Source organism: Rhinopithecus bieti, unplaced genomic scaffold (assembly GCF_001698545.2).
Source record: "Rhinopithecus bieti isolate Rb0 unplaced genomic scaffold, ASM169854v2 scaffold_6481, whole genome shotgun sequence".
In the NCBI taxonomy this organism is placed as follows: domain Eukaryota; kingdom Metazoa; phylum Chordata; class Mammalia; order Primates; family Cercopithecidae; genus Rhinopithecus; species Rhinopithecus bieti.
The window spans coordinates 2,654,559-2,664,689 of NW_016805314.1; the positions used below are offsets into that span (position 1 = coordinate 2,654,559).

The 10,131-nt window shown below is 47.0% G+C and overlaps 1 protein-coding gene across 5 annotated transcripts in view; it reads right to left on the bottom strand.

The window, feature by feature from the left end:
* The window catches only part of OPCML (opioid binding protein/cell adhesion molecule like), a 1,180,847-nt gene that overhangs the window by 545,376 nt on the left and 625,340 nt on the right, over positions 1-10,131 (bottom strand). For 3 of the 5 annotated variants that reach the window (XM_017872155.1, XM_017872153.1, XM_017872156.1), the window contains exon 2: positions 9,265-9,349. In XM_017872155.1, the coding sequence (XP_017727644.1) occupies positions 9,265-9,349 (85 nt within the window). Of the gene's footprint in view, positions 1-9,264; positions 10,126-10,131 lie in introns of those variants that run through there. The other 2 variants (XM_017872154.1, XM_017872152.1) reach the window with 1 other exon arrangement.

The following is a 10,131-nucleotide window of genomic DNA, read 5'->3' on the forward strand; positions in this document are numbered from 1 at the left end:
GTGACTTTTGAATTATTCAACGTGGGTGAGAATATCTTCATTAGAAAAGGGAGATGTGTGTGTGTGTGCATGTGTGTGTGTGTGTGTGTGCGAGCGAGAGAGAGAGAGAGAAGAAACAGAGAGAGAGAGAGACAGAGATAAGAGATAAAGGAGAAGCATTCATCTTTTCAGAAAACTCAGAGCACCTACTAAGCATTAGGTATTCTGTTAGACGCTGAGAACACAGGATAGAGAGAAGATATGAATGCATTTAACAAAGGGCGTGGGAGAAGCAATACAAATGACAATTATAAGAGGAATATCTTTAGAGACGGCATACAAAAGCACAGGGCGGTACAAATTTCAGTTCTGTAATTCCTCCCTCTTACACAGACAACATCCCAGTGTGAGCACAGCCTCTCTAATAAACCCCTGACTTATTCCATTCCCTGGGTGTACAGATGGTGACTCCTTTTTTCTGCATCACAGGAGGTTCCAAACAATGACCAGGAGGCATCAGTGGGTAGTCAAAGTGGCCCGATAACTGGGACACAGGCCATGTGTCTGAAAATAGACTGTTTAATTGCACATGAGCAGGGTAGACAGGAGCCAGTGTCACTTGGGCTAGACCTCTCCTGCTGCCTGGATGTGAAGTGGTCTCCAAAAAGATCCTTTGGGTGAATAGGCAGACGGTAAGCACTGGAAACAATACAACGAACTCCAAAACTTCAGAAAGTATTCAGAAATCTCTTTGAGAAGTGTTTCCATATTATCTTCTTCTAATTACACTTACTTTTCTTCAGCATTGGCATTCACAATAAATAGAAAATTATCGTATTCATTTTTCTCTCTTTTGCGTAATTACTTCTACAACAACGTTGTTTTCTGTTATTCTTCATTGCTGGTATATAGCATTTTGGGTAATTGTGAGTTGAATTGTCTTCTGTGGACTAGCCAGAAAACTTAACAACCACTGATAACATTCTTTATTCTGATTATGCAGTGGAAACTTGGTTAATTGAGATGCCATAAATCTTCAGATCCACTGAAAATGTTTAATATTCAGAACCAATTTCTAAAGATTGTATTGATCAGCACTTTCTTGGGAAGCCAGGTCAAGACCTTCAGCATCGCTTTGATTTAAGTAGTATGTATCTCCAGGGACCAGCAAGTCAAAGCGAGTCACATGGTTTTCTCTGGGGTATGAATCCATGGCAAGGCCTACGCTCTCTGTGTTCATGGTCTTAAATTAAAATGTGAATATAAGGATGAGAGGGAGGATAATGGAGTGACATATTTTAGGGTTTAAACAAATTACTTCTCCTCCTTCTATACTTTGGTATCCCTCATCTTCACAGGTCTCATTGTTGGGTTCTCACCAAGAAGTGACCGGCTCACGCTGTCTTAGTTTACAGGCCCTTTGAGGTTCCATATGTGCTATGGGAGGTCAAGTAACGGGACAGTACAACATTTAGGGCAGGTTCAAAGCCATGAGCACCATGATGCCCCGGAGAATGTGTTGGACCCTGGTGGGCGTCATGTTGCTCAGTGTTAGCAGCGTGCACCATTTGCAGCCTCAGAAGGTGGTACTAGCTGGGCTTCACTTGGGTGAGGGTGAGGGGAGGGAAGCTCCACGAAGCAAGGAGATTCTAAAGCTGGGACAGCAGACAGCTGCAGCCTTCAACTGAAATGCACATTTCCTGACCTTCGGGAACAGAAAGGATGGTGTTTGGTTTATTTCTGCTTGTGGCACTTGGAAGTTTTCTCTGTCCTCTGTATCTGGGGAGGGGGACGTACTATGAAATTGAAAAGAAGCATAAAGGTTTTCTAGGAGCAAATGCAGACTCTGACACACGATAACCACGTGACCAAAGGTAAAGTGGTTTAACTTTTCTAAACCTGGACCCCTAGGCTGTTAATAGTGATTGTAATGGTCTCAAAATTACATGAAGTGTTAGGTAATTAATGTGGCATCTGACACATAGTAAACCATGTACAACAGGAGCTTTTGTTTGTGTCAATAGCATCAGCATGTCCCCACCCCACAACCTTCCCTCACCCCTGGGCTCTTGCAGGTTTTGTTAAAGACTCTGCAGTGTTATCCTGTAGTGGAGCAAGGTGCAGACAGTTCCCTTCTCTCAACTTCTCTACCAGGAAAGCTATGCACAGATCTAGGCTAGGCAGTGCTGAGCAGCCTGGATATCACAGCTTCAATGCTCACTTTTTTTTTTTTTTTTTTTTTTTTTGAGGTGGAGTCTCGCTCTATCGCCCAGGCTGGAGTGCAGTGGCCAGATCTCGGCTCACTGCAAGGTCCGCCTCCCGGGTTTTACGCCATTCTCCTGCCTCAGCCTCCCGAGTAGCTGGGACTACAGGTGCCCGCCACCTCGCCCGGCTAGTTTTTTGTATTTTTTAGTAGAGACGGGGTTTCACTGTGTTAGCCAGGATGGTCTCGATCTCCTGACCTCGTGATCCGCCCATCTCGGCCTCCCAAAGTGCTGGGATTACAGGCTTGAGCCACCGCGCCCGGCCAATGCTCACTTCTTAAAAGAAAATACACCAGGGTATAAAAAGCATCAAGTAGGCAGTGTCATTTATTGAGAGACAACAGGGGCCTGAGAATGGACTAAGATGAAAAGAGTGCACCCCTCCCCCAAACCCATTTCAGGCAAACTTGAGCTCCAATTACCCCTAACAGGAGCAAGAGCGGCTTCATTCAAGGCAAACAATAAACAAACAAACCTGAAATAATTTGGTGCTGTCTTGTGTACGTTAGAAAAAAGAAAGAAAGAAAATGAAGAAAAGTTAGCACTTGCTTTCTAACTTACTAGGCAATGCACATTTCTGCCAGCCCTAAAGATGTCTTGGACTGTAATTCCCTCTTCTCATCTCATGACGGAAGACAGCTTCCCGTTAATAATAAGTAATTTTAAAAGTCCTCCCCTGGGAAGGTCAAATGAGACCTGCTCGACTCTTCCTCTCCACTGTGTCTGGCTGCCGGATCCCATCAGATCCTTAAAAGCTGCCTGCCAGACCGGCTCCCAGCTCCCTCAGAGCGAGCCACCTAGTGAGCACAGCGAGCAGGCCGAGGGCAGAGTCCTTTTTTAGAAACCAGAAGGCAAGGAAATGGGAAAGACAGAGCTACACCGAGTCCAAGGCCCAAATTTACTTAAAAAGGTTAAACAATTACCCAAAGGGCTTAGATAAGAGCTGCTGAGTTTTCCAGAAAGGTTCAGAAAGCCATGGAGCATATATTTCTAATGCTTGAAACATCTTCTCCCATGGCCTGCTTCAGAGAGAGGGAGTGTGTGTGTGTGTGTGTGTGTGTGTGCGCGCGTGCGCGCATGCGTGTCTATGTGTGTGTGGTGTGCATGTGGTGTCTGTGTTTGTGTGGTGTGTGTATGTGTGTGTATGCCTGGAGTGTGTGTGGTGTGTTTGTGTGGTGTGTGTGTGGTGTATGTGTGTGTGTGGTGTGTGTATGTGTGGAGTGTGTGTGGTGTGTGGTGCATGTGTGTGTGTGGTTTGTGTGTATGTGTGGAGTGTGTGTGTGGGGTGTGTGTGGTGTGTGTGTGGTGTGTTTGTGTAGTGTATGTGTGGTGTGTGTGGAGTGTGTGTGTGGTGTGTGTGTGTGGTGTGTGTGTTGTATGTGTGTGTGTGGTGTGTGTGTGTGGAGTGTGTGGTGTGTGTGTTTGTGTGGTGTGTGTGGAGTGTGTGTGTGGTGTGTGTGTTTGTGTGGTGTGTGTGTGTGGTGTGTGTGTGTGTGGTGTATGTGTGTGTGTGGTGTGTGTGTGTGGAATGTGTGGGGGGGTGTGTGTGGTGTGTGTGGTGTGTGTGTGTGTGGTGTATGTGTGTGTGTGGTGTGTGTGTGTGGAATGTGTGGGGGGGTGTGTGTGGTGTGTGTGGTGTGTGTGTGTGGTGTATGTGTGTATGTGGTGTGTGTGTAGTGTGTGTGTGTAGTGTGTGTAGTGTGTGTAGTGTGTGTGTGTGTGTGTGTTTGTGTGGTGTGTGTGTGCTGGGGAGGCAGACTCATTCCCACCAATCAGGGATGTCAGAGACTGTCACGGAGTCAGTACAGCCTTGCTCTCCTCCCAGGCCTGCTGGATCCTGCAACCATGACCCAACCCAGGACATGCCAGCCTCCTTGCTGCCTCCCTGCATTGTGTATCTCCTTGGGCCCACAAGGCCCTGTCTCTGCGGAGACAGGTACGCTTTCCAAGTATGTTCCTCTACTGCTGCTAAAAAGCAACAGTACTGCAGCTCTTCACTCTGCCACCCCGCTTGTTTTCTTGCCCTCAGGGATAGTGAAGACTTTGCATACTCTGGATCAGACTGCCATCACTGGTAGATTCAACCGTCCCCTCTGGCAAGTGATTTGAATGGAATCCAAAAGTCCCTCAGGCCTCCAAGACCTCTAACCAACTGCTGTGCCTGAGTATCCCAGGATCATATTTTGAAGACAATAAAAGTGTTTAGATATAAGAGTTTCATTGCTGTAGAGGCAATAATACACTAGAAGTGGTTGTTTCCCATTAAGATGGATTAAAGCATTAAACCAATAGTTATTTGTTTTAATCTTTAGTATCCACCACAGTATCTATCGTCAATAATACATAAGGCACAGCTCCTAAGCTCCAGGAGCCCCCAGACTAACCATAATCGCACATGAAAAAATAGGTCCTAGTATGTATCCGTGCAGCGAAAGTTACTGGAACTCTGATGAGGGCAATTCTTGACCACAAGCAGAAAGAATTCTGGGTGGAACTGTGAAAAGACTAATACACTTTAAAGCTGTGTGTAAGTGTGGGGATAGAGGAAGAACAAGATGGAGCGTACAAAACTGAAAAAAATTTGAGAGTATTGTCAGTTGTTATTGAGGAGTTCAACTTAGTACCAGTAATAACTTGCACACATATGTTGCTTTATGGCTCACGGAACAACCTATATACTTCTTTTCATCTGATAATGCAGACCAGGTATGATAGATACTGTTCCTGTATGTACACAATTCAACTGAAATGTTGAAGGCCGTGGAGTTAGTGAGAGGTAGAGTAAGAATCAACCCCAGGTGCCGAGGCCCCCAAACACAGAGCTTTCTAGGGCATTGACATTGCCCATGAGGTGCAGGCACACATGGGGAAGATGCTTCCTTGGAAAGCAGGGATACTGGATAAGCCTTGCTCAGAGGCTCTAGGGCCACAAAGGGCTTTAGAGCAGGGTTCTCGATTCTGGCTCCACATTAGAAATACTGGAAAAGACGTTTTCAATGGCCACGTCCATCCCCAAACCCAGGAATTTTGACATCACCAATCTGGGACGGAATTCCTAGCACCATCAATTCCTGGCAATGGAATTTCTAAAAAGCATCCCAGATAACTCCAACCAGGTTCGTGCCACCACTTGAGAGGTCCTTTATGGACCTGTCCCTGCTTGAGTCTCTTTTAATGTCTTTATCGTCCCCGACTAGGAGTAAAGTCTTTGAATGTACCCAGTCCTTCTTCAGCCTGCGCAACTGAAACACTGAAATGGAAAAATCATGCGTTTGTTTTGAATAGTCTAATGGCGACTCAAAATCTTCTAATTTACATAAAAAAGAACTGAAGGTAGGTGCAAAGTACGGAAACACACCCAGGCAAACAACAGAACTTTATCTTTGGAAACTCTACTGCCCAGGTTGCTCTGGCAAAATCCCACTGCTCAGATTATTCCTTGGCAGTAGTTAAACCTCAAATACTTGGTTCTGAATGGATTAGTTCAGAACTCCAAATGAAAATGCAGGGACATTTTAGAAAAGAGCCATTAAGCATAATCCCAGATCAGCAAGCCTGGATCAGCAAAACTGATTATCCTGCTGTTGAAATAAAAAACACAAAACACCAAAACAAAAGCAAACCAGAAAGAAAACGCTGTATGTTGGTCGGAACTTTTCCCATTGAATGGAACAGTTACAGCAACAACCTTGCCTCCATCTCACCGCAGCCCCTCAAAATGTTCATGTACACAGATGATGTGGACCCACAGAGGAACTCAAGCAAACTTGGAGGAGACTCAGGCCTGTGAAGAAAGCACAACTGGCCATCATTCATTCTGCTGAGATGGCTTAATAGATACCAGCTGACCACACTGAGCATCCTGGGCTCCTTTACTGATGTGGGCATTGATTCAGACACATGACTTCTTGATTCTTGTCATATCTAATCTAATAGAGAGCCACAGAACATTTTCAACCCAACAGCAGATAATTGTAATGAAGTGATTCTGGCCAAGAGGGCCCATTTGTAATAATGAATTCAAATCAGATTCATGGAAGCTATAATTCAACCATAGTGAATAGCACCTTCATTTTCCATATCATCTCTCTTCCAAGAGGGCAAAATAACTCAATATTCAAATAATTATTTTTACTTTTCAAGTAGCCCTATGAAGTAGTTATGAGGAAGATAATATTGCCTCACTTACAGAAAATGAGTTTCATCCACGTTCAAAACTTCAGTGTCATCTTTGGCACAGCCCTTCCTAATGTCCCTCAGAGCAATCAAAGACCTGTCACAACAAAACTGATATCCCAAAGGAGGGAAATCATTCTTCTCTAAGCTGTGCAGTTTTTTCTCTGGGAAATTTAAAGGCAGACCCAGGTTTCTTGACTCCTTTGCTTTTCCTGCTAGGTCTCTCTCCTCTGCATGGGACTTCATTCAAGATTTAGAAACAGATTCGAGATACTTTGACCCAGGACAACCACATTAAAAGTGTTTTCCATGTGATGGGCATGGGTATCATTCAGTGTTTTTTGGTGCATTCTAAACATGTGATGCGTTTGGAACACTCAGTTCCCAAGTAATGAATCCCTAATGAATGTCTTTAAGGAGACAAAAGAGTAAGAAACCATACTTAAGAATTACAACTTACACAGCAAAAAACACCACCAAATAAAACATGGTATATTTACCTAGGGTTAAAGCCATGGGCTTCCAGAAACCGAAAACATGGACTCTCCTTCGGAGTACTGACACATCAGTTATTTGTTAAGATGGGCACACAACACACAACTCTTAACCAATAGAGCAAAAGAGTAAAAACAAAAGGAGAGAGATGGGGACATACAGAAATTTACAGAAGATGTTTATGTTCTTTTAAGAAACACTGTGGTAGCAGTGAAATCAATGCCTTAAAAAGTCAAGGAATAAGAAGACTTAAGTGATAAAGACAAAAAAGAAAGAAAATAATGAGCAACAGATGAACGTATATATTATGGGAGCATCTGATAAAAAAGAGGGAAGAAAATAATCAGAGAAGATGACATGAGCTAAGAGAATGAGGATTTAAAGAGATTAAAATGTAGATAACGTGCTGAATTTCTCTATTCTGCGGTAAACGTATAGAAGAGACGCAAAATCAACATGAGACATGTGCTTAAACAAAAATTACACCATGCAACCAGGTAACAGATAACAGTTATGCTAGAACATGTAAGTTATTCTTTTTTTCTGCAAAGAACAAAAAGCAACTATTCAGCTTTTCTTTTTTTATTCCCAACCCCATTCCCAAGCCCAGCTGCTCAACATTAGAACTGAGATCATGAAAACAGGCCAACAGCTAATAAAAAATTGGTAGATCGAAGCTGGCCCTCTGCTGGTGGAATAGTCTTATTGCATCTCAGAAAGCAGAAAGCTCAAGTTTTCAAGCTTTCTGGTTTAATTTGGGGGGACAGGAAGAGGACAGAGGATTTTGGAAAATTCAGGACTCAGATCCTATTCACTGCTAGACCTCTTAGCCCCCAGTGGCACATTAGATGGTAAAGAGGTGTGTGGCAGCATCAACATCCCTGAACACTAGTAATATTTACTGACATTTCCTTGGTTAACATGTATTATAACCCGTGTGCTATTCATATCTTTAAGCCAACTAGTCTACTGCAAATGCTTATTGGGAAACGTTCCCTGATTCCTCATGGAACCTTCTTTGAAGCAATGAAGTAGGGACATGACATTCTAGTCTGGGGCAGGCTGAGCGCTACCCACATGGCCAGGAGGACTTTTCCCTCACATCTACCAGGAAGGGCCTCTCAATTCTCCTTTTTTCTCCATTTGCTTTGGGCTTCTGAGAAACAGCACACAGGGTTCTGGGACCTGTTCTCTAACTTGAAAAAAGATCCAGCTAAGTATCACCCAAAGTGGCAGAATCCAACCTTCACCCTTGGGCTTAGGAAAAGAATTCCGGTGTCCCAGAGACCTGTCTTTCCTCCTCCAGGGAGAGGCTTGTCTAGATGCAGGACAGGTTGCACCAGGAAAGCCCAGGGAGGAACAGGAAGAACTCCCACCCTCACTCTCTCCTAGGAGAAGCCACGCATTTTGGCTGCAGAATCTGGGTCAGGATGTTTTATTTTCACCATAACCATCAAAGTCACAGGCAGGGCAAATGCATTCACCCTGTGTACATGGTGAGACATAGTTAAGCTGGGACGTCCCTGAATCTGTCTCCTAGGACCAGAACTGCCTCATTAAAGGGATAAAAGATGTTATCTGCTGAGCTGGTGGAAAGTGGTGGCTGCATTTTTATTAAAGTCTCTGCTGCAGCAAGCCCAGTCCCCAAAGGTTCATATTCCAAGATTCTCCACCTCTCTGCCTGGAGCATGCAAGTGATTCTCTGTAACTCATTAAGGTAAAACAAAAAGCTCTCCTATTGTGCTTTTCACATAGGACTGATGTTGTTGCATAAAAGCTACATGTTTCCTTTCCTCGGACCCAGTCTGCAAAAATAAAACTGCTCTAACAATTTACAATAGGGACCCTAGGAGCACTACACCAGGTTTGGCAGGAGTCCTGGGTCTTGAGGAGACTCACAACAGGCCGTGGCCTGGCACTGGTATTTGCACAGCCTTACATTTGAGGTGCATCTCTGATAGCGGCTGGCCTGGTGGTCCTGAGGAAGATCCTGCCTCATCCTGTACCTTCTGGCCTGTGACAGCCATCCAAGGGGCTCAGGCTAGCCACCCAGCATTTCAAATCCATGCCCTCCTGTTCTCATCTTGGTGCCCACGCAGGAGAGAATCTAGCCTGTCACGGCTTCATAGAACCATGGAGTCCCACACGTGGACTTCAAGGTTCACGCATAAGATCCTGGACCAGCACAGACGGAGCACACGACAAACCTGTCCAGGGGCACGGCGTCGGCACGGCGGGCGCAAGCGGGCGCCCCTCGGGCCTGCACCAGGCCCTCTCGCGCCCCGGGCCCCTCCCGTCTCCCCAGCGCCGCGGCCCAGGGGCTCGGCCCCGCGGAAGGTCAGCTCCCTACCTGAGGGTGGCGCTCTCCCCCTGCCGGACCGTCACGTTGTCCATCGCTTTGGGGAAGGTGGCGTCTCCGCTGCGCACGGGCACTCCTGTGGGTACAAGGAACAGCAGCCTGAGAGACACGACCACGAGGCACTTCCAGGGCAGGAACAGGCACCCACAGACCCCCATCCTCGACAGCCACAACTTCCCCGAACTCCGGCAGCCGCACGGTCCTGGTCCCCCGCCGCGCGCCAGCCGGCTCAGGAAGCGGTGCGGGGAGGCGGGAAGGGGCAGCGCTCGGTGCAGGGAGCCGGGGCGGAGAGGAGAGGCGCGCCGGCGCTCCGGAGTCTAAGAGTCCTTCCTCAGACCCTGCCTCTGCTTTCCAGCCTAGCGGAACCACATGCCCCTCCTGCATCCAAAAAGAGCTTTCCTGACGCTCCCCTGGGGAGGGGAGGCAGCCAGGGGCGGAGGGCAGGTAGCCAGGTGCGGGGGTGAAGGTCGCAGATCGCGCTTTCCCTGCCTCTCTCTTCCAGGCGCTACTTGAAGATTCAGTCGCGCACGTTCTGCAGAGCTCTGGCCTCAAAAGTTTATAACCCAAAGAAGAAGGCAAGTGTCTGCCACACAGGAGCCGTCATAAAAAGCTGCGGCTCCAAGCAGAGGAGGAAATGTTTTATGAGCTCACACACGTGGACAGACGGACGTGCCCCCAGCCCCACGCCTCGCATCGGGAACCCAAGGCGGCCAGAAGTTCCAAGGCGGGGACGCGCAGCCCGCGCAGCCGGGGTCCTCCGGTCGGCGGGTCTTTCGCAGCCCGGTCGGCGACTCGCGGCCAGCCCGGGGAGCGCCGCCCGGCGCAGGCTCCGGCGCACGGGGAGCTGGGCGGACGGCG